We start from the raw sequence: 27,301 nt of genomic DNA on the forward strand, positions 1-27,301 counted from the left end.
AATTAAATACAATCTCCGTTGTAGCTGCCTTGAAACAAGAGCCTGATGTATTCAGAAACTGAGAAGTGTGCGTTAAAAGAGAAGCTCTCCGGTCTCTCTGGTTTCATTCATTCGGAGAAATTTTGATTGCAGGCTGTTGATTGACATAAAATCTGTAAGGAAAATGTGTAATTCCATTAAAAAAAATAGGCCTTTGTTAAGTACAGAAAAAACCCACTACCCATGTTGACAGACAATAACTTGAAATCCATCTGTGCCATCAGTCCCATGAAATGTAGTCGTCCACTGCCCTCCAGTGGTTATTCACAATAAAAAATATATTGGATAAATATTTACTTTTTAAAAATAAAATAAAAAACCTAAGATTTTATTATTTTATCTATGATGGCTCACTAAAACAAAACATTTGCTTTAAATATGTGAACGTAAGTGAAATTAAACTGTCCACACAACAATAACCCAGCAAAGATCCAAAAGCAGGCTCTGACATTTCAATTGAAATGTAAACAGCCAGAAGAGGAAGGAGGTAAAGTTGATGTGAGGGTTAGCAGGAGAGAGCCAGTGTTTGGAATAACAGCACGAAGGTGTTTTATCTGCTACTGGCCTTGAAGTCTGTGTTTATGCTATAGGCAGAGCAAGCATGTCTGTCTATGGGTCATTGAAGCTGATGGAGGTTAGGAGTGTATGTTTGTGAAGGTATTTTTGTGTGTGTACTGAGTTAAGTGATCTGATCACCTGATTTGACTCCAGAATATGTGCAGTATTGACACAATTCTAAGAAACATCTCAGTTCATAGTTCATGCACAGTATCTAACTTTCTCATCCAATTCCAAACAACTGGTCAGAGTGAGCATGGTCAGCTTGATGAAGGTGTGAGAACACTGACCTGGCTTGATTTGTCTCCAAGCAATTCAATAATAGGGGTTGAGGAAAAACAACAAACAATAATGGAATAGACCTAAATAATACAAAACATCCATTTATTGATCTCTTATCCAAGGGAAGTATTTTCTGGAATGCCAAAAAAAATATTTTGTGAGACTTCCAGCTTCAAGACAATACAAATGAATGTAAAAAAAAAAAAAAAAAAAACATTGAAAAAAGAAAACTGGGATCACAACATGTTTATTGAATGAGGGGTTCAGGATTCCACCACGGTGAGAGAGACTATGACAGCAACCCTCTATCACTCCAGCATCAGAGCAACAACCTCGACACCTACACAAGCTCAGAGTCTATTGACTACTCTCTCCTATTTTAAATAGTTACTGTAAATAAGAATGTGTTCTTAATTGACTTGCCTGGTAAAATAAAAGGTAAAAAAGTTTTACACAGTGCATCATTTCGGCTTGTCTCTCAACCACATTTGCAACATTGTCAGTGGTTTTCGTATCGTCTTATATCTCTTTTGTGTTGTGAGAAATTACTTTGAAACATGAGTCACAGTTACAGTAGTCAGACACATTTCTTTTTTTATACATGAATGAAATAAATGTTTCTTAATGCTCCTTGGGGAGTAAAGAGACTGTGTGCCAATACCGTTTGATACCATCAAACACTAAATGCCATGGAGCAGAGTAGGCTGAAGCACCTGTTGTATAGGGTATATTTAGGTCTCCCAGTGTAACGTTGTTTACTGTACAGGTAAGTATAGTCCAGACAGCATTCATCTGTCTGACCCCTAAAAAAACTAAAAGAAAATGTGACGGTCATTCAGGATGGAATGAAACAAAAACAATCTTAATCACATCCAAATAGAAAGCATGGGGAAAGCAAGGTAATAAAAAAAAACAGAAAATGAGGAATGAACAGACAACTCCAACATATAAGAAGAAAAACACATGCCTTGTAATAACCAGTTTGGCAAGAAAGCATTTTGTCAGTATCATTTTAAGTTTCATAAAAACCTCACAGTGAAAAGTTATTCCCCTTTAAAGATCAAGAACAGCATTCCATTTCACACACTCGCACTCTCTCACACACACATACCCACCCACACGCACAGGCGTTTACACACACACACACACACACACACACACACACATAATTACAAAACTTCTCATAACAGTTAAAATTTCCAGTACCGTGATACAGAACGGAACCATTTGTCCATCACAACATTTTCCTTCTGGTGTGTACCAAAAACTAACATGTCCAGTATTTGATGCATTGAAAAGAGAAGACACAGAAGCGTTATGTTCATACTGTGATCTAGGACATCGCTGCAGACTGGAGGCCCTGATAAGAATCCAGAAATACGATCCAAGGCTGCTCTACGTGTGTGTGTGTGTGTGTGTGTGCTTGTTTTCCTCCATGAGTATATCAAGTCCCAAAACAAAAGAAGTGTTAGACTAAACGACAGTAACATGGCCGTGTCCAAAGTGAAAGGTAGACCAGTAGAGAAAATTCCAGATAACTTTCCCCTCATATCAAACCTTTTGTTCTTTGGTCATTTCATCCTTCTTGTCATCCTTGCATATTTATACGCGTATAGAGTCTCGTCAGAAGGGTGTCCCGAAAATAACAAAACAGCAAACAAACTTTGCCATGAAAATAAATAAGGAACTGTGTGGTACTTGTACTCTCGCACAAACATAGCCTTTAGTTAAGCTCAGTCATCTCCTTCTAAGGCAATAGGTCTTCTTCAAATCATACATGAAGCAGCTTAGTAGGGAAAAGCCTTGAAACGAGAACACTTTCCCGACGTGTTGTGTTGTGTGTGTTGGGTGTGTGTGTGTGTGTGTGTCCGCGCACATTTGAATACAGGAGAGCTCCAGCACGCACACCCAACCGGCTCCTTCTTGGACACCGTCCGCTCCCCAGTGTGGTCCTGTGGTTGGGCTCGTCTTTTGCGAGTTCGACCGCTCGCTCTCGCTGGGTTCTCAGTCCTGGCGTCCCTTTGTGTGAGTGCAGCTGGAGCTTAACTCCCCTGGGGCCCGCTGGTGAGGAAGTAGGTGGTCATCTCTCCCTTCCCCTTCACCTTGACCACGCCTCGGCATTCCAGCTGGTAGCCCCGGTTGAACAGCACATGGTACAGGTCTGTGGTCACCTAGGAGGGAAGCTGGACACTCAGAGACACACTCCACACGTCCTGTCAGGAGCAGCTGCTCAACTCATTCTTAGGAGGTTCAAGATGATCAATGTACTGCACGTCATTCAGCGACGTAGGAAAATGTGTTACGCTACCGTTATTGTACGATGCGTAACTATAATGATGTGTTTTATACAGCTGGTGTAGGTCTGTTTTAGTATTATTATCTTATGCTTTGGCTCCTAAGCAGACAAGAAAATGCGGAAATAAGGTCTGTGTATAACTCCCTTCTGAAAGCCCTTGATATTGTCCTACAAGATGGTTCATCCCAAGTGAAAGAGGCTGTCATTGTAGATGCTTTAATGAGAATAAAAATTAAAATAAGATAGTTATGTGGTTTGGAAACCAGAAGAAATGTAGCCTCCGTTTGTGCATACTAAACGTACAACTTGACATTGCTTTGTACAGCGATAGTAGAATTTGCGTACACCAGGTGGCAGTATTAACAATGCAGCTGCAGTGGATTATGGACCAGACCAACTAGATGGTCTAACCCAGTCAGGTTAGTGTGGGGTGGTTTACCTGGATGCAGTCGGGGACACCAGTGCTGTCCATACGGCTGGCCACGTTCACTGTGTTCCCCCAGATGTCATACTGAGGTTTCCTGGCACCAATGACCCCAGCTACTACAGGTCCCATGTTCAGACCTTGGGGACGACATCACAGGGTCACATCTCATGAACTACCTGAAACTTGGGCCTAATCACTCAGGGTGTCTTGTCACCACGGGACACGTGGCCACCAAAAGAACTTTGAACTGAATTGCCGTGAAAACCTCTGTAGCTTGTCAAAAAATTCTAACCAACAATCACGAGCAATCGACCATCTGAACTTAGGTGCCGCAGCCTTTGTTTCATACACAGTAAAATAGACAAAAGATCAAAAGTAACTACAGAAACGAAAATAGAAAATGTTGCGCGGGAGGTGACAAATACAAAACAAGCAAGCCCTCACCTATCTTCATCTGGAAGTTGTTGAAGGAGTGCTCGTTGATGTACTTCATCTGCTCCCTGAGGCGCATGGCGTAGTCAGCCAGGGCCAGGATGTGGGAGCGGCCCTCGCGGTCGTAGGTGGAGTCGTTGAGGCCCGAGGCGGCCATGTAGGTCGAGCCGATGGTCTTGATCTTCTCCAGCTGACGGAACTTATCCTCGCTGATGATCTGCGAGGGAAACCAACCAACCAGAGGGTTTGAATCACAATCCAAGCCCTCCCCCGACCTCCGACCCCCCCCCCCACCTCACCTCCCGCCTCACCTCCCCTCCGCCCCGCCTCACCTCGTCAAAGTCGGCGATGATCTCATTGAGCAGCCTGAGACACTCCACGCCCTCGTTGTTGCCCTCCAGCTCCACGTAGAACTCCGAGAAGTTGCTGATGGAGGCGAACATGACGGCCACGCACTCGCACGACTGGTAGTAGAGCTCGTCGTTGCGGCGCTCGCGCGCCAGGAAGTGGGCGGCCACGTCCTTGGGCAGGATGTTGTGGAGGAGGCGTCGGTTGTAGGCCTGCAGCTCCTCCATCTCCTCCTTCTCCTCGGTGGCCTGAAGGGAACACAGAGGAGTCCTCACTGAGGCTGAGGAGCGGGGCCACATCGCAGCGCCTCCACGTACAGGACACTGCAAACGTCTTAGGCCTCCAATGTGTTTTTTTAACATGTGGGTGTCTGTATTTGTGCGGCAGTATAAAAGTGCACTGTCAAGCTATTTTTTGTTTCGTCTTTTCATTTCATTTGTGCCTTACTTTCATGATTTCTGCCACTAAAACCTTTGCACAGTACTGTATGTAGCATAGCATAGTTATATTTACATTCATCTAGCAGGTGCTTTTATCCAAAGCGCTCAACAAATAGTGCTAACAGCATTACAGTGGTTAGTGCCGAGGAGCAGTCTGTAAAAACACCTTGCAGCAAAACTGTAACTTCATCTCAATATCAGTAAGTGAGGGGAGCTTTGGGAAGCTTTGAAACGTGGCAAAGTTCCTAATGATCCTACCTGGCTGCAGTGTAGAGGTGAAAACATGTTCTATGGACACGCTAGGCTAACAGCCCATGACGCGTTCTAGAATGCTCTGTCCTGTCATACCTGCAGCTTCCACAGGAAGTCGAGACGTGCGGTGGACTCCACCTGCTGGGCATGCAGGTACAGAGCCAGTACAAACACGGTCAGGATGATCGGGGTCATGACCTTGAGGGACACCTTGGTCACACTCTCTTGACTGTGGAAGTAACAGGGACACATCGGTTATAAAACTACAAACAAAAACACAGGAAATCAGGCTTGTAAGATAATAAGACCAAAAACCAAGGAGAACAAATTACCATTCCTCAGTTTCATTGAAACCAATAAACCTGAATAGGAAAAAAAAGACTCATTATACACACACACAGTGCGAATAAAAAACGTAAAGAAATTATTATTTTACACCGGAATGAGCTACTTAAAAGGGAAGATCATCAAACGCACCACTGCAGAGTCTCATTCGAAGGAGTTATAGACCTGAAGGAAAAACAGAAAAACACATTTAATATGGGTGCAAAACTGCTCGAATAGTAGAACGAACGATTTGCTGACCAAGGTCAAAATCGAATCTGACAGAAAGCCAAGACTAGGACGAGCCGAGGAGCTGAAGGATGGAGGCTCACAGGGAGTTGGCCGTCACCAGGAGGTCGGAATTGTCCAACAGGGCCACCTGGGGCCACTCCACCAGCAGCAGGAAGACCAGCTGGAGGGACAGCATGAGGGCCAGCTTCCCCGTGCTGCTGATGTGGAGGAACACGGAGCACGCCAGCAGGGTCAGCAGCACACTGTAGCTGAAGTACTGCAGAGGGAGGAGGGGAGGGGCCAGTGGAGAGACGAATAGCCAGGGCAAGGAAGGAGGACAAGAGAGAGCGTCAAGCGGACAAAGTCGCCGACACATAACAAACACGTACTGTAACACATTCACGAGGCAATGACCGGCCGACGTAACACACACATGCGTTTACCCATACACCACCAAAATACTCAATGAGCACATAGGCCCCAGACGCGTGCACGCACGCACGCACACGTACACACCTCAGGAAAGTGGCAGGGTGTGTCCCGGCTGTTGCAGAGGGTGAGCCCGTCGTCGGCTGCCTGAGAGAGGTTGTGCAGCAGACACAGGGTCACGGAGCTCTGGGAGGTGTTGTGCTCGCGGGCCACACACTCCACCAGGCCCTCCCGGTCACAGGTAAACTGTCAGGGGGGAGTGCGTGTGGTGGCGGGAACAAAGTCTAGCGTCAACACAGTTCTGAACGTGCTGGCTGGTAGTGTAGCAACAGAGAAACGTTGATTGAACAATTTTTTCTTAGAGTTATTCACTTGATTAACCGATAATAATTTAATTGTTATAAATAAACCAGGTTGAATTGGAATCATTACTGTGGGAACTGAATCCTGAAGTCTTGTGTGTTTATTGGACTGCCTGACCAGAACTAGGACAAAGAGAGCAGAAGAGGGGGGGGGGGGGGGGGGGAATGGCATCGGGCCCTCACCATGTTGACGAAGGCGGCGATGAAGAGGAGGAGGATGGTGAGGACGCCCACCAGAGTGCTGTTGGTGCGCGACTGAACGATCCGCCTGCTCACGGTCTGCAGGGCCTCTGGGAAGAGCTGAGAGGCGGCAGGCAGGCAGGGGGCGCCAGAGAGACGGGGAACAAGCCGGATCAAACGTTACCCAACCGTGCTCCCGTCAACGTCCCTCTCCCTAACCCTGCGCAGTGTGTGTCCCTGCCTGTGGCCCCACACTCACCTTGATGCAGGAGTAGATGGCACAGATGAAGAGGATGTTGGCGAGGATGATGAAGATGCTGATGAAGAGGCCCAGCATCAGGGGCGTGCTGCCAGGGGAGACACACGGAGGTCGTGGGAAACCGTACATACACTTAATGGTTAGCGATAGCGCTGTCGCGGGCTCAGGGAAGAGAGAGAGAACTCACTGTGGGAAGATGATGATCTGGATGAAGGAGATGAAACAGAACACCAGCAGGGTGCAGGCCACGTAGCCTCCGAAGCGATCGTCCACCTTTTTCGAATACTGAGGGACACAAGGCAGGACGGTTAGCGTTAGCAGGGTTAGCGGTAGCATTGTAGCATGCAAGCCAACCGGGGGGGGGGGGGGGGGGGGGGGGGGGGGTCAACAACAGGAAGGACGCTCCCGCTGTGTGGTCCGAAGGCTCGGAGTACCCTCCTACCGGCCGATCCTCGTTTACAACGCGGCATCAACGGTGGGCCTTCGCTGTGATTGTTTTCAGAAGGGATACGGTGTTGGTGTGAGAGGCCGACCCCAACCTTTTTCTCCAGCGCGGCGGTCTGGAAGGTGAGCAGGAACTTCTTGACGTAGGCTTTGCGGAGCTGGTCGATGCTGCGGGCGTCGATGGCTCGTCCCAGGAACTCGTCCACCTCATCCTCCGGGTTCAGCGCCTCCTGGGCGCAGCGGCTACGAAGGAGGTGGGGTGGGGGGGGGGGGGTTGTGTTCATTTGTGGCAGGTAGAATGACTCGGGGATGTGTGTGGGATTAATACAGTGACAGGCACACCGCTCAGACTCTCCCACCTCTCACACAATCCCCCCCCTCCCCCACCACACACACACACACAATAACAACTTTCATTGGCCCAAAAAAAGGAATAGGGGCTCACTTGTCTTTGCTGGACGTTTCATCGATGCCCTGGGAATGAGAGCGAGAGAGTGAGCGAGAGCGAGAGAGCAAGAGAGCGAGAGAGCGAGAGAGAGAGAGAGAGAGAGAGAGAGAGAGAGAGAGAGAGAGAGAGAGAGAGAGAGAGAGAGAGAATATTAGCGAACCAGTGTGAACGCCGCTGAAAGTGAAAAACACACAGACTTGGACATCTGCACTGTCTAAAGCCAGCCAGCCAGACGTTGATGTTTTAATTAAAGCTTTGAGGTGTCAGATGACACCCCACCCCTCTTCCTGGCACAAGCCCCCAGAGAATGAGGGGAGGAGGAGGGGAAGGAGAGGACAGAGAGACCAAAGAACTGGACAGGGCTGAAACCTGCTCACTCTAGTACACAGTCAATAAGATCAGGATTAGTGTTGGTTGCTTCTGGCTGCCCATTGCCAGGTCCTGCCCCTGGACTGTACCCCCTGCTGGTTGGACTGCAGCCAACGTTTAACACATTTTCCTATTGGCTTCTGTTAGCTTCAAAGGCTTTAGGATCCCATCACGAGCACTTGTCAAACCCACGACCGTTCGACCGCAAACAAAAACCTTCACGTCATCTGTGAATCGTCTCCATTTCCATTATTTTCAAAAGTAAACAGAAAAATATAACAGCACATGGATTTAGAGAGGAGGCTGGGAGCTGGAGGAGGAGAGCTGGTTTGCTCCCGGAGGAGGCCGGTCTCACCATCTTTCTGAAGGCTTTGGAGTCCGTGGTCCTGGAGAAGGACCTGTCAGGCACCCAGCGTGGCATCAGGCCCTCGGTGGAGGGGGCGCGCGCCCGCTGCATCTTGGCCATCACGGCCTTCTCCTCTTTCTGAAGGGCACACACACACACACACAGATGTACAGAAGTGTTCTTCCCATGGTGATGCCTTTTACCCACCAAACTGGCTCCCTGAAGATATGGAACTGTCAACTTTAGTGTGCATTCGTCAAATTTGCTTTGACGATGCTTTGATTATTCTATGGTTAACTTAAGTTTGTTCTGCTTGCTTTAGTTACTAAAAAGAACCATGTTTTGAATTGCTTTTCACATACTGTGGAATCCCCAACCGTGTGTGTGTGTGTGACTGACCCTCTTCTGGCTGCAGCCCAGCACCAGAAAGGTCTCGATGTTGTTGTCCTTCAGGTAGGCGTTCCTGTCTCCTCCAGAACCAGGTTCCACCTCATAGTCACCGTTTAGATACTGCAGGGTGGCCTTGGTGATGTGGATACGCCTACACACACACACACACACACACACACACACACACACACACACACACACACACACACACACACACACACACACACACACACACACACACACACACACACACACACACACACACACACACACACACACACACACACACACACACACACACACACACACACACACACACACACACAGGTCAAACTGACAGATCAGACATGTGCGTCTACAGAATGGGGCTACAGTACCAGGAATCCACACGGCTATAAACGAGGTGTACAGTTCCGACCAATGGGAGGTAGTCGTGCTACAAGGAAGGGGGAGGGGCTGGCGGTGTGCTCTCTCACCCCGCCGCGCCCCCCGCCTCCATCTGATTGGCCAGCGTCACGTCGTTGGACCACACGTCAAACTGCCACTTGCGCAGCCCGAGCACGCCGCAGTGGACACGTCCGCTGTGGATGCCCACACGCATGTTGACATTGACGCCCGTGACCTCCCTCACCAGCCTGTGGACACACACACACACACACACAAAGCTCCCTCACCACAAAGCGCGGAAGGGAAACACACATGCTGCTGCGCTTTTTGTGCTGCGTCATCACGTGTGCGTGAGGTGCGCATGTGGGTGACTTGGAGGGCACTTGTTTATGTTTGGGTAATTTAAGTGTAGGGGTGTGTGTGCGTGTGTGTGAGAGACACTCACGAGATGGCCTCTATCATGTCCACTCCCATCTCCACACAGCAGTGAGCGTGATCGGCCCGCGGCTCAGGGAGACCAGACACACAGTAGTAGCAGTCCCCCAGGATTTTAATACGCAGACAGTGGTTCTCCTACAGGGGACACACACGTACACACACACACATACACGTACACAAGCACACACACGTACACAAGCACACACACGTACACAAGCACACGCACGTACACAAGCACACACACACGTACACAAGCACACACACATGTGCACACACACGTAAACAAGCACACATGTACACAAGAGCAAAAAAAAAAAAAACACATCGGCACACACACACACAAGTGCGCACACACATATAAGGACACATACACGCAGAAACACAATTACATACGGTTAGGCTTCTCTGTATTGAATTTGTAGCTGGATGAAATAATCTAGTTATAGAAGAGCCGGAACTGGGGCTGGGCTCACCGAAGCCAGTTTGTCGAAGCGGGCAAAGAGCTCATTCAGGGTCATAACCAACTCCTGCGCTGTGCACTGGGACGCCAAACTGGTGAAACCCTCTATGTCTGCAAACAATATACTGGGAGATGAAGAGGAAGAGAGGAAAGGGAGGGATGGACAGAGAAGGGACGGGATGGATGAAGGAGAGGGGGAGGGAGTGGCGGAAACCAAAACAGAGAGACAGGGCGAGACAGACAAACAGGCAGAGACAGTGAGATCAATGAGCATAGTTAGCATGGTCTAGCGCCTTCCGGGCAACTGTTATGAAAGAGTGTGTATGGGTGTGTGTGTGTGTGGGGGGGGGGTGTATGTGTGTGTGTGTGTGTGTGTGTGTGTGTGTGTGTGTGTGTGTGTGTGTGTGGGGGGGTTCATTTGTTCAGCTCTGGTTCGTGTTTGGCGTCTGATCTGGGCCAATCTAGGTCACCTCCTCCAGCCCTCCCCAAACGTGAATCAGCACTTCCCCCGCTCTCCCTCCACCCCTCCACCCCTGCCTCGCTCGCTCCGCTCTCTTTCTCCCCTGTCCGTACGGCCCTCTGCTCTGCCCATGCGGCTGGACTTGTATCCAAACAGGGAAAACAACAGGAGCTTCCTCCAGGGGGGCAACAGGTGGCACTGTTGGCCCCGTTATGCTCATCCTCGTCACTGACAGGAGAGGAGAACCGGGCTCTCTCCGCTGATCTCTGATTGGATGAATAGAACATTAGGGGGGGGTGCGGTTAACCGGGTCAACAACCAGGTACGTGTTCCTCCTCTGTCTTTTGTCCTCATCCGACCTCAGTTGAATGTCTTCCCTGGAGAGCCATTGACGGAGAGCAGCTTCCTCGGTCTTAATCTGAATCGAACGGTCCCACTCGGATGTTCTTATGGATGGCCTCATTCTCAGGGGAGGAACGAGGGAAGGTTTTTTGGGGGGGGGGGGGGGGGGGTTGAGGGGTATTGCTGTGACTCTTCATTTCAGGAGCATGACTGACCTCCAGTGCAACTTTTCAGACTCACCAAAAAAAAGTGACGATTCTGTTATAAGATGACAATCTATAGTTAGCCATGTCCAGCAGGACTCCGGGGACTAATCTGGGCCAATAGCAAGCAATAATATCCTGGTTCCATATTACTAAATCACTCCCATCCCAGCCTCCGACTGTCACCATAGCTGCGACCTACCTGACATTATCGTGTTTCTGAATGTAGATCTTGTGGAACATCATATTCTCCTTCTTGGCATTGATATCTGCCTTCATCTCCATGGCAACGTGCCTCGGCAGCACAGACAGCAGCAGGCGCTCCTGAGACGGTGAGAGAGAGAGATAGAGACAGAGACAGAGAGAGAGAGAGAGAGAGAGAGGGGGGGGGGAGAGAGAGACAAATAACATAGAGGGGGGGGGAAGCACTCAGTTCATTCACTTTCATCTGTTTTCTAAAGCTAGGATCCTCAATGAGTCACCACTTGCGTTGGCATGTGCGTGGGAGAATATAGAGATGAACTCGATATACTCCAAAACATGCTGCTGACCTCAAAAGACACATTAGCCAAACACTGAATCACTTGGGCTCTTGTGTTTGTCCCTTGATAGTCGATGTGTGTGTTTTCATTTACAGCACATGCAATACATGTGTGTGTGTGTGTGTGTGTGTGTGTGAGCACCTGCTGCTGGTTCTCCCTCTGCAGGTGCAGCCTGGCCTGGATGTAGCCCCTGGTCTCCTGGAAGGCCTGTCTCTGGGACACCTCCGCAGGGTAGTGGGTGCACACCCCAATCATGTTGGTGCACAGGAAGATCAGAACGTTGGCACTGATCTGGGAAGACAAACACACACACACACACACACACACACACACACACAGGAGAGCTCATGTCAGTTTGACCTGGGCGAGAAGCACAACCAAATTCATAAAGGCTATGTTGTCATGGGAGTTCCTCGCAGCTAAATCTTTCAAATCATCTAATTTTGATTCAGAAAATGTTTGAAAAAGCGATCATAGGTGATCTGACTGAGAGATGATGAGCACAGCATGGTGGGCACATTCCTGACCCCGCCCCCCTTCCCCGGTCCCGCCCCTACGACGCTTCACTCATATGATTAAGGGGGGCAACCGTCAGAGCAGAATGTCATCCCCATAACGCATCAGAAATAACAAGTGATCTTTTTTCTCCTTTGGTCAACACACTTATTTCACCAGAAGTGAATCGCAACAGTGCTGCAACACTAGAGAACGATCTGAGTGGAGTCACAGCCTAGAGTTGGCTTAGCGGGGTCGCTGCCCTAAAAAACATTCCTCTGTGTGTGCGCGTGTGTGCGATGTGTGCATGTGATGTGCGTGTTTGCAGGCCAGAGTCTGTTAGTGATTTTTTCTTCTCACCAGTCCTCAGCCAGCACTATTCACAGAACCTATTAGAGTGCTGGGTTTCCCCTCTATCACTCACAAACACAAACACACACATTTTCTCTCTGTCTGCACTCACACAACCAGCCCTCTCGCACATGCACGCACACACACACAAACACACACATTCCTTTTCCGCGCGTGCTCGTGCAGCAAAATCTCTCTCGGAACCCCCCCCTGCCCCCGCCACGCCCCCAACAAGAGCGCGTGAACACACAACAGCCTGGGAACAGCTTGACCTCTGACCCCGGCCGCCAAAATGTCTATATACCATTAGATCACCCCTAATAAGAAAAGGACGTGCGGCGAGCGCGCCAGCGCGAGCGGCGTCTCCCCGTGCCGCGCCCTGCGATGACGAGGCTGCGCCGGAGTGCGGCCCCTCTAATCGCAACATCAGTACCAGCATTCTGGCACTCTTCGGCTGGTATGCTGCCAAACCAGTGTGCGCGTGTGTGCGTGTCAGAGCCATCCACTCGGCATGCACGCACGCCGTATGCTTTCCAACACTCCCAGATTCCACTCGTATCGCTCCGTCCTGTCGCTAATCAAGCAAGCTCGACTGGAAGATTAAAACGTCCCACAGAGAGAGGGGGCTGCGTGTGGGGGGGAGCATAGCTGACGCGTAGCAGTGGGAAGTATGCCGCCCCCTCCCTCCCTCCACCCCCCCACCCCCCACCGAGAGGCCCGGGGCCAAGGTGGAGCCGTGGCTGTCTCCTGCGGAGGGTGTGGCGGAGGTTTACACCGTACACAGGAGGGGACCAGGCTGCTGTTGCCACAACAGGACAGGAGACGACCTGACGACCTCGGTGCCGGACAACAAAACCCTAATCACCTGGCGCAGGGATAACGTTGTTCATCCAACGTGATGACAGATGCAGATCGCGGGGGTCGGGTGACCATTTGGGGTTAGGGGCGGGTAGGGGTGGGCAGGGGGGGCAGGGGTGGGCGTGTGGAGGGGCTAAAAGTTAACAAAATCGCTTACAGATGTGTTTAACCACAAGAGGATTACGGAAAACAGAGGCAAGAAAATGTCGGATAATCGTTTGTTTTGAAATAGTTTCACTAGCGCCTCTTTTTTTTTTTATATATCCCAGGTTTCGGGAAGGAGAAGTTTGTGATGTGTGACGACAGTTTATGATCCCAACAAGTCTCTCCTCTGGCTGGGCCCCCTCTAGAGTTGTCACAGTAACGTCATTTCTAGGTCACTGTACAGAAACATCCCCTTCCCTAGCATAAATATCATCCGCCCTCGACTCGGATTAGCCGACGGATTTTCAACCAACCACGACACAGAGTTCTTAGCCGCAGCTTCACTCAATTAGCCGAGAACCAATAGTCATAAATAAACCATCGATGGGGCCATGTGGTTCGGCACCCACAGTTCTTCCTGTTGCGTAATGCAGCTGCTAGATTCCAATTCCCAGGTTCGGGACTGAGGTGGCGGTCTTGACGGCTGTGGTACTGAACTTGACCGCATTAATCCCGAACAGATGGTGCATGGCGAAGTTGACCGAATCGGATAACTTTGTTAAGTGGTGTGGGAGTGCCCGACCACCTGTTTCCGCTCCTGTGATCGCCCGGGTGTGCCGTCGCGGCCCCCTCTCCCTCCGGCCCGGAGATCTGCTGCTGATGTCGTTGTTGTGTCACTCTTGGATTTCAAACTCTCCCGAGGTTGCAGTAATGATGTTTATTACCATTGATTTTGGCACTTACACCACACACACACACACACACACACACACACACACACACACACACACACACACACACACACACACACACACACACACACACACACACACACACACACACACACACACACACACACACACACACACACACACACACACACACACACACACACACTGGAGGACTTGCAGGCTCCCACAAATGTTTACGGAATTGAGTTGAATAATTGAAATGCGGACAGGTTATAAATAAACTGCATGTGTGCTGTAACAAACGATTCGCCCTAGTCAGCTGACTAGGTTAGCTATGCCATAAAGGCTATGCATGTTTTTCTTTGGATTGACGGGTCTTTGATCATAAAACTTGTTATCTCTCTCCATCCTCCTAAACTTCAGACCTGACCAAGCCCCCTGCCCAGTCAAACAACACACTCCAGAAAGAGAGACAGAGAGACAGAGAGAGAGGGCAGAGAGAATGGGAGATAGATAGGTCTCCATAAAGCATGTCTCAGTGTGCTGTAACATTGACTTAAGCTGAACCTCTTTGGCGGACTGACTTGAGAAGAGTCTAAACATTGACTTATAAGGTGTGTCTGTCCTCGGGGTGGACTACCGAGCAGAAATTAGCAACAGAATCATGAGAGACAGAGAAATACAGAAAAGCCAGCCGTGAAAACAGACAAGGGGATAGAGGAGTGTTTTGCTTGGCAGGTGTGCACAGATGGCTGAGCGCAGCCTGATTTCAGAAGTCTCACACACCCAGTCTGGGTCCAGACAGAAGGCCAGGGAGAAGGCCTCTATGTAGAGACGGCTTCTAACACTCCTACTGTACTGCTTGATCCGGCCAATGGATCAAACACTGCTGATTTAATAAGGCACTAACACAATGAGGAAATGACCTGCTTGTGCTCTTCCAGCCGCGCCCCGAACAACCATTACCCTGACAACCATTACCCTGACAAACGCCGCTGTCTCTGACCTAAAAAAACATCAACAACGTCTATCGTCAAACGTGAGCCGGTGCTTGAGAACGTACCCACCCGAACAATCTAGTCGACACAGGGGCCAGTTTGGGCCGGCGGAATCTGATTTCAAGATATGGCTCAAACGGGATATCGCAAGCTAGCACCGCTCAAACAAGATATCACAAGCTAGCACCACTCAAACAGAAACGCCGGCTGTGACCTGGAAAGTCAATCGCTGTGCAAATAAAGTGAGATGCACCTATCAACATAAAACAATAGATCTGGCAATGTTTGAGAACGTACTTCAACCGACTTATGAGTAAGTGGACAATGATTCAATAGATGACAGGACATGGTTGGCCCGACATTCCAATAAACTTTGCCAGGCAGGGGGCTTGGGTTGAGAAGAAAGTGTAACAGCATACATAGTGTACACACATAAATAACGAACAGGACAATAGAGTCTGGTGTGTGTACTGCAGGTTAATAGGGATACATGTGTGATATGCAACTGCTGCTCTGTAGAAGAAGTGAAGGCAAAGGGCCAGTGGGTTATCTTCCCTGACCCAGCACACAGACACACACGCACACACACCCTGGGGATGGGGTTGTTGACATGGAGGCTTGACTCCAACAGATGACCTTTGAGAGGCATCTGGAACTTTTAAAATGTCTCCCAGAAACGAATGTCATGGACTCTAATTTATGTCAGAGCAAGAGGCTATGGTGGCATTTCTGACCACAAAAAAAAAACGTTGAACTTGTGCTGAGGAGGGCTGCCTAATAAACAACCGTCCTAACGGGTGACAGGAAAACAAATGGGAAATACGGAGAGGGAGAAAGATGGAAAGGGAGAAAAAGAAAGGAGAGACAGAGAGTTTTAGACGGAAAGATAAAAGTGAGCAGAAGAGGGAGCTAGGCCCCTTCATTCCCAACTTGGGCCTTGCGCCATCTGGCCATGTTGCTCTGTTTGTGTCAAGGTTCTAGCCAAACCAAAATTGGTCTCAGGCGACCTGTGAGACCATAGAGTAATCTCGGGGAAGCGCTGAAGTGAATTCCACCCAGCTCAATACGTCTGGACATGGGCCACACATCTGTCGCGAGGAACCCAGTGGAAACGAACACGTGCGACGTAAATGTTTTCCAAACACGACGCAAAATCCCCCGGGCTACTCAGGACTCGCTAAATAAAACAAACAGTAAACCGTCCTTCTTCAGAACATTCCTCGGCCTCTAGTTTAATACGATCTACACATTTCTCTGAAATCCCAAGATTACAGTGTACCTCCGTCCCCCCCAGCTCCAGCAATATCCTCCATCCTGGAGTTTGACCCCCCACGGTGGCACTACCCCTGCCCCCAAGCCACAATCCCAGAAGGGAGACACCATCGTCCTCATGTTCAGGTCTGGTGCCTTCAAGAATCCAGACCACAACGTATTCTGGAAGGAAGGCGGATCCGACTTTTCCATAGCTGAATTACGGAACACCGCCGGTCTAACTGACAGAGAAGGCAGGAAAGAGATTGTGGCGATATACAATCACAACCTTTCGTTGGTCCATTTCAAATCTGGCATGGCTTAGTGTATTTGTTTAGAATTGCAGTCCTTTGGGGAGAATGAAACCATGGAGCAAAACATCTCCAAATGAGATGGGACAAGAAGCACAGAACCAGAACTTGTTTGTGCACTTGTGCGTGCGTGTGTGCACGTGTGTGCATGTGGACGTGCCTGTCAGCTGTCTTGGCCCCTCAGATCCTGAGCCTGTTCTATCTACACACACACACACGCACGCACGTGCACACACACACACACACACACACAGCAGTGTCCTTATTGACCCCTGCCCACTCACACCCTCACATCAAGAGTGAAGTTGCAATTACAGTACTGCTAGAGAACAGCAGATCTCATCATTACCAGGACAAACGTAATTAAATTGTCTGTAGGCTTTTCTGACCAATATTCCCTGTGTGTGTGTGTGAAGTGAACTGTGAAACCACTGTGAATCACACACTGCTCTGTTTCCAACAATTGTCAGTAGATCCGATTATACCATTTCTACCTGTGCCTGTCTGGCCTTTGGTAAAGTAGTGAAACATTGATAAACACAAAAGTCTCCTATAATATCAGCAATGGATAGAGAAAAATATTGGCGCCATGCACATATACTCCGAGTTTCCCTTTCCTGGAATCCTCTAGTTTCTCCAAAACTTGATATACACAAACATCAAGTTGGCATGCTCAGTGAATAATGTATGCGTACGATCCAAACGATAAGGTCTTTTTGTTTTGTATTTTGAGAGAGAGCAAGAGGGCTGGAGGGAGTGGGGGTGGAGTGTGGAGACAGGGAGCGAGAGAGGGGAAAATAACAAGCTTGTATTTTCACGGTTCAGACACACAAGCATATGAGCAGTCCGCATCCCCGCCCAATCTCCGTCCACTACAAAAGCTCCAAACACTAGAGTCCTTTGGTCCACTTTCCTTATATCCACGAGCCAAACTATGCTAAATATTGACTTTAACCACTATGTATACAGATCGATAGAGGGACCAGTGGAACAGGTTCTAGTTTCAACATCTGGACGGATCGGTGCCGCTTTGAAAGCAGGCGGTGAAGTGAAGCACATGAGCAAGCTGTTGGAGAGAAGCCGAAGCTCTCCAGGGGTGACACGAGGTAGCTCGCGGTCACGTCAACGTCAAGCACGTCACGATGTTTCACGGGTGAAGAACAAGATGTTCACCGGGAACAAAGGAGGACACAAATATGTTGCGAAGGACAGGAAATGTGAGGTCCGAAAAATGGTGGTTCTTGGCAGGTTGACCTCGAATCGAAAATCTTCCTGTTTATATAAGGTCAACAACGTCGTCAAATTTGGGTCATTAAATGATTGAAATGTAAGATTTGATCAAATAGGAGCCGGACACACCAGGAAACTTAAGACTTTTTGGGGAAACAGGTCAAACAGCCATGACCCTCTCAGTGTTATCGACACCTGAAATGTGTTTTATGTGCGGCCACAGTTCCATCAGAGGCTCATCATAAATCAGTGTGTCGACAGCGGCAGAGAAAACAGTTCAGCACAGGAGAGGAGAGGCAGTCATCTGAGCTACGGCTATAAATATGACCTAATACAGTTATACTTTCAATATCAATAGTTTGGAAGAGTGAAGCCTCTGACTAACACATCTTTGTTCCAGCATATAAAAGACATCAGGCAAGCACAGGCTGGTGGGCCAAAAATTGTACAAGGTCAGACCTCCAGTGGCAACCCTGATGTCAATATGACCCTCTCAAGGAGATGGAAGGATGGGTGTTCCGCATACACAAAATGAAACGCTCAAATGGATTTGAAGTTCACGGCTGTGTAGTCCATTTGCAATACAAACTTTACAGCAAATGTATTGATCAAGAAAGTCCATTTCAAACCCGAGGATAATCTTCCATATTGTGAGCTCACATTTATGTCTGTGTATATATATATGTTTTATTCACACAAAAGTGCTATCTGGCAAGTATTGGTGGCAGCCTAATTGAATGACGAGACGACAGCCATGACTGACATAATAGATGACAGTTTAGCAAACAGGGATATTTATCTCCACAGCACGAGCCAATGACAGCATATTGCGCTCAGCAGGAGTTTCAGCAAAAACTGCTTTTAAAAGCCTAAGGGCCTGCGTGCCATGCAGATCAACACTTAGCACTGCTAATGGCTTCCTAATATATAACATTTGGCTGTTTTCCAAAGCTATTCAGACACAAATCCCTGTATTTACTTTTGTTGTGGGCCCAGTCCTCACTAAGCCATGCAATATCTGTTATTAGAAGCCCAGAAGTTGTCCCCACACTCACATAACTATTCTTAGCGCCAGTGCTGTTCTGACTGTTATCGCTTGTGTTATTTTAAGCGCAATATTTTCCTCATCGCTAATCCCGATAGCTCCCACCCACCACGGTGTAAGTTATCCAGTCTTGTATCACAGCTCCAGGCTGTAACACAATGAGTGGATGAGTCACAAGCGCTCTCTCAGAGCAAGGATCCTGCCTTTCCATTATCTGAGACAGTGTATCTGGTGTATTGTTTGCGGACATCAAATCAGATGAAGAGTTTCTCACATTCCTCCCTCCCCCTCTCCCCGATAGTCCAACCAAGGGAGCTGGACCGTGCTGGTGGGCAAACAGGGAGGGCACACTTCGTCCCTGCATGTGTGGGTGTATGTGAGTGAGACAGAGACAGAGAGACAGAGAGACAGAGAGACAGAGACACAGAGACACAGAGACACAGAGACACAGAGACACAGAGACACAGAGACAGAGAGAGACAGAGACAGAGAGAGAGAGAGAGAGAGAGAGAGAGAGAGAGAGAGAGAGAGAGAGAGAGAGAGAGAGAATGAGAGAGAATGAGAGAGCGAGCGAGAGAGCTAGAGGTGAGAGAAGGGGAGATAGATAGAAAGACAGAAAGGGAGACAAAAGAATGAGAGGAAAAAGAAAGGAGAGGCAGGGAGTTTTAGTCGGAAAGAGGGATACATTTACAGAGAGGAAGAGAGACAGAGAGAGAGAGAGAGACAGAGACAGAGAGAGAGAAGAGGAAGGTTGGTGTACAGGACCAGTCACTACAGAACACTGCCATATTGTTCACTGGATCATCTAAATCACTGCTCAATTCAATCAGTGAAACTAGGAAAAGAAGTTCCCAATTTGGCAAAAGCTGGAGGACAAATGACACAGAGCTCAAATGTTCCAGGCAAAAACCGCAGGTAATTGGTCTCAGGTTCAGGTGTATTGTGTGATGGTTGTCAAGCTGTTTTCTTACGTAAGGCCAATGTTCTGCCCTAAATGCATTATGTACGCCTCTTGCCTTGCCTACGACAATTCATTGATTGGTATCTTTTTCAGCACCGAGGCAAGGATCAGTACATTTCCATTGACCCTGCATGGGTTGACTCCATAACAATTTGCCTCAGGAACTGGTTTTTCCACTAGCAGTCAGTTCTGTGCAGACACAAAAGGCCTGGACTAGATGTGCTTTCCTGGTGTGTCAGGACTCCTGTTCCTCCGGTTACTGCCCTCACTACCGGCAGTCCTGCTCAACTGAAGACAGGTCAGTCGACCTGGCGTAGGATTTATGAGGGCCTCTTACATGTACATAACGTAAACACTTCCTATAGTACATCAGACTGCGCATTCATTCCTATGATGATCCAACAATGTGTAATTACAATGATAAAAAAAAATACATCTTGGGCTCAGACTTGATTACGGGAATTTCTGAAATAAAGTGGAAAAAAGGCTCCGTGTGTGATGTCAGCCTTACGTATGCGCACCAAGACACAAGGCCTGTTCCCAGTGGTAGTCACACGAAGCCAAAGTGAAAAGCCTAAACGACAGCCCCGCAATCTCATCTCGGTGTCGCACACATGCAAGGAGGCATCGCTCTGTTTTCGATCTGCATGTTTAAAAAACGCTGGGCGGGCGACAGTCGGCAGACAGCGACGCCGTTTCATTCAAGGCCTTTCCCTTCGTCCCCTCCTCCCATCTCACAGCTCTCCAACGCTGGCTAAGACGTGGAGGGTGACCCGGGGAGGCGAGGTCACTTCTGAACACTTCAAGGGAACCGCCATCGGCGCCGTTCTTCGGAGAGCTGCTGGTTATCTTCATCTAACTGCTGGCTGTCTAAGTGGAGGGAGAGATCTGATGGAAATGGCCACCACGAGGTCCGTGAGCTCAATCTCGGAGCCCGGCAAGATATGAAAGGGCATTCTATCTAAGGGGGCCTTTGTACGATGGGAATCGTGACTCACAGTTGGGGAGAGAGCGAGAGACATAGGAAAGAAAGAGAGAGACAGAAAAAAAGCACGAGAGAGAGAGGGGGAGAGACAGGAGGAGACTGGCTGCTTTTTCTGTTGCATGCGTAAACCATTTCATTCCCCATCCGTGGCGGACATCCCATGTCACCACCATCCCCCCCCCCCCACCCCCCCAACACCCCCCCCCCCCCCCCCCCCACACCCCAACCCGTGTCTCACTCTCCCTCATCATGGAAGCCCCTCACAAAGATGCCTTTTGTTTGCCTGATCATCAGCCTCGCCTCTCTGCCCTCATGATGTCCCACATGTCCTTCTCCAGGGGGAATATAAAAAATAAGGGGAAAAACAACAACTAGGAACTCAGAAGACCTACAGTCAAAGTATCCACTTGTGGTAAGGAGAGGCAAACGCTTGTTCTCCCAAACCCAGGTGAATTCTGAGATCACTGAAGACACCCAATCATCTAAGATGAACCCTGCCGTCTACAGTTCCATTAAGAGAAGGTTTGTCATGAGGTGGTCAATCATTGTTTTTATTTAAAAAGTATCATCATCAGCAGTGAGGAACGTATTCCCATGAATGACAGCAGCAGTGCTGGTGCTGGGGCAGGCAGACTGTCAAGGGGCCCATTATTACCAGGCAGCGCTGAGGTGGAGGCAGGGAGACAAGCACAGGGACCCACAGACAGACAGTCTAGGGGGGGGCAGTCAAAGCACAAGCCGGTATTCGATGTCCATACAGGCCACTCACACTAAGGATGGTGTTGGATATTGAGGTGGAGTTGGGGTACATTAGGCTGTAACACACGGTGAGGCCCTACATTGATGGTTATTACTTCAGCAAGCTCAAGGAATATTATTTTTGCCACTGTGTGTAATTAAAAAAAAAAAGTGAATGTGCTTGTGCCAACTGTCCATTTAATTCAAATAAAATACCAACACTAACATAAGGATTTAAGAATATAATGGCTACAATAATCCTTCTATTCATCTTAAGGACAAAAACAGAGGATGCAATAAACTGGAATAAAACTATTGATAAGCTAATAAACTCTAGCAAGTTATGTGTGCCACTCTGTATTTTTTGTCTTTAAATTATGGAAATTACAAATCTGCTTAAACTTAAATTCACTATTTTCTTCCAAGTTTAAGCAATGGTTATTTTGTTCTCAGTCAAGTCCATTACACAACACACAATATCCCACCCCTCCCTCTGGAACAATGCCCTCCTTGTTTTAGGGAATTGAGGCTTGAAAGATACAGTATTATATTGTCATGATATTCCTACATTATACAGCTAAAGAGGCTCATTCAACCTAGCTGACCTTCTGCAAATCCCAAAAGAGTTGCCAATAGTTGCCCTAAAGCGGAAAACATAGCCTCATTAAAAATCTCATTTTAAGGCTGCCAAAGATTTACTGTACCGTCTACTTTTAGTACAGCACCTTTGACACCAGAAAGTCTGTACACAGTTTGTCCTATATCAATGAAGAAAACTAGGACGTTTTACTGTAGGTCATGAATAGTAATGGGGAACGTTGCCCAATTGTCCAATGATAATACGAGGCACAGCGGGAAGGGGGGGAGGGGGGTGGACGACGACAAAGGGTGGCGTAAGTCTGTCACTTCTCATGCACAAGTCTGCACCCTAAATGCCCCTGGTGAAGCCTACGCCCCATTTAGCCTGGACTTTGATCCAGTCAGATTTCATGCTCAAGGGCAAATAACGTAAACAAGTTTAAAAAAAGGTATGCTGGGGATTTCCACCCATGTCGAGTGACACGATTTGCTGTGTGATCGTGTGAGAGCATGAGACTAGGTGTCTCTCCCAGGCGGGGGGGGGGGGGGGGGGAAGCAGTCGACGCGGCAACGGAAAGCAGAAGCAACGGGATCCGTCGAGGCCAGGACGGCACAAATCGGCGAGGTTCACCAAGTGACCGACCCAGGCCTCGTTCGGCACCCTCGGGGATCCCTAGTCGGCCGTGGCGGTGAACGCCTCTCACCTGTTTGAGGATGAACTTGTCGTCCTGGTTGAGCTGCCAGGCGGTGACCAGGTGGATGGTGGAGAGCGCGGCGCCGCTCAGCACGGCCGCCCTCATCCTCACCGGCAGCAGCGTGTAGATGATGTAGATGAAGAACACGGACCACCAGATCCCCTCCGAGGCGCTGCGAGGGGCCACCATCAGCACCCCGAACACCTGCACCACCATCAGCACCCCGATCACCAGGTAGCTGACGATCCACATGTAGTCCTGGTGAAAGCCGTTGCGGTTGCACACCACCATCATGGCCAGGAAGGTGCCGATGGCCACGGAGAGCACCGAGGCGTAGGCTACGTCCGGGGGGCCGTGGACGCAGTGGAAGGCCAGCATGATCCCGCACACGATGACCAGCACGCCCATCAGCATGGTCAGGGAGCTCTGGTTGAGTCGGAAGAAGTAGCGCTGGTACAGACGCTCCAGTTTGGCCGACTGGAACTTCTTGGACTGGAACACCCGCACCAGCCTGGTCCAGAAGTCCGCCGCCGTCACCGCCTTGCAGCCGCCCGTGCCGTCCTCCCCTCCGTCCTCCCCTCCCTCCCCCGGGCCTTTCCTCCCCTTCAGCTCCCCGTCCTCGAAGCCCAGGGCCACAGACTTCAGGCCCAGGTCGCCCGCTCCCCCCACCTGCTTCCCGTAGTGGTCCTCCTGCCAGACGCAGCGCATGCCAAAGTTGCCCCCGCTGGCCCCGGCTCCGCAGTGGTAGTGCTGGGGGGCCGGAGGGGGCGGCTCCAAGTCCTCCGAGTCCCGCAGGCAGCTCATGTAGCGCGGGTTGCACAGGGACGAGCCGTCCGTCCTCTTGGACTTGTTGCCATTGCGCTCGCCCCAAGCCGTCTTTCTCTCGTCCACTCTGGCTACGAAGAACCCTCTGGCCCACGACATCCCGCTGACGCGCCAGAGATAGATACTGTTAGAACGGGGAACGACCCACAGTGGGAGTGGGTGGAGCAGAAACAACAGATCTCTCCTGACAGTTGATGTCCGTTTTAGACACGACTGAGAGAACATAACACACAACACCTCGGTTCTACTCATTCTCAGCCTTTAGCATGCGACCATGTGTGTGTGTTTTGTTTTTCAGTGAGAACATTCAGAACGGAAGGAGGGCCGAGGGTGGTCTTACCTGATTGGGCTGGACTGTGTGTTCCAACACTGCTGCGCTCCTCAGCCAAGCCTCTCATTTATCCCACTGAGCACACACACACACACACAAACACAACAAAGTCAGACCGACCAGCAGCACAGCACGAGAGGTGTGTCAGTCCAAGATGTCCGCCACTGTGGAGAGAAACACCGTTCTTAGAGTTGTTGTTTTAGAACACAACACTTGCTACCCAGGTCCTGAGAGAGAAAAACAACACTTTTTAATCTGTGATGAAAGCGTCAGAACACAACTCTTAAAGTGAGGCGATGGTGCACCAAATAATCATGGAATCTTCCAAAGAAGGACAGTCAATAAGAAAACAATAAAAAAGACAAGTTAATAAGTGCCAAATTCAATGTGTGTCAAAGAGATAAGCAATGCTGTCAACAAAATATTTGTGAGCCAAATGATCCTCGACAGTCTCCACAAACCATCACACCCGCCTCACCAACAAAATGGCCTTTCCATGCAATCAAATACAAAGTGAGAAGCCAAATCTTTGTTGTTATTTGTTGCCATTGTCGCTAATGCCCGGTGTCACGCTTCATTGAGAAAGATTTGCATGATTACCAAGATTCTAAACAGTTCTGCTCTAAATAATTCTGCATTGCTTGCTTTAACTGGACGTTAAATGGAGAACTTCATCAGGCTTTGTGTGGTTAACTCATATTACAGCCATCACGTTAGGGCCATTAGGTTCCATCAGCCCTGCGTGGGCATAGAGGGGGGTGGGCTTATCCTGTTGGGTAACAAAAGCCCACTGAGTGGGCACCATCAGAGTTCAAGAGCTCTCCAGCCTAGATTGAACTGTCCATGCTTCTCCCATTAGCATTGATGAGTCACTTTGGCTGGTTTGGGGCGGCACAAGTCAAGGACACTGCTAACCTCTAAACTTCATAAGATAATCTAATGGAAAACTGTCTAGGTGCAGATGCACACACACACACACACACACACACACACACATACAGTTGCCTTAAAAGAACACATTTGGCCTGATTAAAGACAAACGTGTTATTTTGAGTGTGGTCAATACATGACATTCTAAATTGATTATAATGTGGTCAGCTGATGTACTCGAGCATTCGGTTTCTCAATAGGGTGATCATGCGCTCACCAAAATATGTCTAACCTTGCATGGTCTCTTGTGCCTTATCGAGATACGAGTCAAAGCTGGCAAGGACAAACCAGAGACAGTTCCCCGATGTCAACAAACGTCGGATAACCCTTTGGCCATGAAAACGGAAAACATAGCCGATTAAAGCAATAATTAGGCTAAATATTGTTCAAATGACTGAGAAGCATCCGATTTACGTTCAATTACTTCATGCTACTTACTTGCATGCACTCACCTCTGATGCATTTACGACCCGGTTGAGACAGCGGCATGCGGGTGTTATGTAATACAAACAGTGCATGCATGTTTTAGCGTCGTTAAGATAATATTTCTAATCTTGCATGGTTTATTTTCGGATTCGCAATGGGCAACATTAAAGGTTAGAGCAAAGCAGCACAGCGGCAGATGACGGATTTTTCGCAGTATGAATGACATTCAAGCGGTTTGCGTATGCTTGTTGTCATGTGTCCGCTTTACTGTTTTTGGGTAGTATTGTAGGCTATGCTATCACACAATTCATGTGGGCCTATTTGGTTGCATATACATCGTTACATAACAGGACGCCCTGTGTATGTCAACTGGCTACAACATGCCACTGTAGTGTCATTCGTGGTACTCCCTTTTAAAGAGACATTAGACCGATATTAACTGATGGTTCTGATAATTTAGTCAGCCATTTGACATTCTGGTTATTTAGGTCTTAATTGTTTAATTGAAAGAAACCAACTTATCCATGAAACAGAAGAAAGCATTCAATTGCACGTTCAACTGGGTTACTTAAATTTACATTTACATTTACATTTAGTCATTTAGCAGACGCTCTTATCCAGAGCGACTTACAGGAAGTACAGGGACATTCCCCCCGAGGCCAGTAGGGTGAAGTGCCTTGCCCAAGGACACAACGTCAATTGATACGGCAGGGAATCGAACTTGCAACCTTCAGATTACTAGCCCGACTCCCTCACCGCTCAGCCATCTGACTCCCTGACATATTAAATGTACAATGTCATAGGCTGTGTAGACTTTCCACTGCAACTATATTCAAGCCAGTAGGCTATAGGCTAGTCTCTGGGTTTTAATTATTTCATTTAACCACTGATGCCTCTAATGACATCCTCTAGTTCTAGACCACACATTCGAGTCCGTAGAATTGGAAATTCAATATTGGCCATTTATTGTAGTAGCATATCAAATGTCTGGTGAGTCAACTCATGTCGCCTTGTTACCACTAGCAACATGGTCGCCTGTCTCATGGCATTTGAAGCAGTGTACATCCATAGCCTATAACCCACCTTACGCTGCCTGTTCACCCTGAGACCACCACAACACTGTCAGGCCACCTCCTTAACTGGTAGACTGTTAGCTCGGAGCTGTCGACATGTTGTTACAATGCTTAATTCCCAAACTGTTTTGTAGACTCCAATAACATGATACAATGTTACAATGTAGCCTACGCTTGAAGAACAGTCAGCTACCGCTCTTCTCTGCTACTCACCACACTGACACCCTTGTAGGCTATTCCAACACCGCAGTGAAGCCGCGGCCACTTTATCTCCTTCTTGATACGACACTTGTTTTTGGTTGCAAATGTTCAGACGTTTTAGGAGGACACCGAAGATTATGGATAAGTTTGTCATACAACGTTGGCTCACCCAAACCCTAAGCTGCATTCTCTGTCCTCTCTGACTGTCGAGCCCTCAACAGCACTACTCAGACATGGGGCTGCATTCCCGCTCGTGAACTCAGGAGTCCCCCTAGCGTTAGCTTGGGTGTGAGTGTGTGCGTGTAATAGTGTTCGACACTTTTGCTCGAACTGCTTTAGAGCAGAACACAAGGGCATGAGTAGTCTAGCCTACAATAATTCTCCCTTTTAAGAGTTAGTGTTAACATGGAACCCAACAGTAAAATTGTACATATTTCTGGAAATAGACTTGCAATAGGCCTGCCAATCATATTCTTGGGAGATATCCCAAAATG

General features: G+C 48.6%; 1 protein-coding gene across 3 annotated transcripts; it reads right to left on the reverse strand.

Moving 5' to 3' along the window:
• Positions 1-964: 964 nt before the first annotated feature.
• LOC136945637 (adenylate cyclase type 6-like) lies at positions 965-26,976 on the reverse strand. 3 transcript variants are annotated; one of them, XM_067239584.1, is made up of 24 exons: positions 26,820-26,976; positions 24,187-24,252; positions 23,031-23,949; positions 11,830-11,979; positions 11,349-11,470; positions 10,155-10,266; positions 9,689-9,816; positions 9,333-9,491; positions 8,866-9,007; positions 8,476-8,604; positions 7,749-7,777; positions 7,399-7,546; positions 7,047-7,144; positions 6,860-6,947; positions 6,604-6,720; positions 6,146-6,304; positions 5,731-5,906; positions 5,552-5,584; positions 5,407-5,436; positions 5,171-5,303; positions 4,367-4,630; positions 4,047-4,251; positions 3,615-3,739; positions 965-3,050 (listed from the first exon to the last, which is right to left on the reverse strand). In XM_067239584.1, the coding sequence occupies exons 3-24, from the start codon at positions 23,943-23,945 to the stop codon at positions 2,922-2,924; spliced, it is 3,591 nt and encodes a 1,196-aa protein (XP_067095685.1). In that variant the 5' UTR covers positions 23,946-23,949; positions 24,187-24,252; positions 26,820-26,976; the 3' UTR covers positions 965-2,921. The 3 variants fall into 3 exon arrangements, 2 of the variants coding, with proteins under 2 accessions (XP_067095685.1, XP_067095684.1); XM_067239583.1 differs by having other exon boundaries at positions 24,187-24,341; XR_010876850.1 differs by lacking the exons at positions 965-3,050; positions 3,615-3,739; positions 4,047-4,251 and having other exon boundaries at positions 4,500-4,630; positions 5,081-5,303; positions 24,187-24,341.
• Positions 26,977-27,301: the final 325 nt, after the last annotated feature.

This window comes from Osmerus mordax, chromosome 7 (assembly GCF_038355195.1).
Source record: "Osmerus mordax isolate fOsmMor3 chromosome 7, fOsmMor3.pri, whole genome shotgun sequence".
NCBI classification, from domain to species: Eukaryota; Metazoa; Chordata; class Actinopteri; order Osmeriformes; family Osmeridae; genus Osmerus; species Osmerus mordax.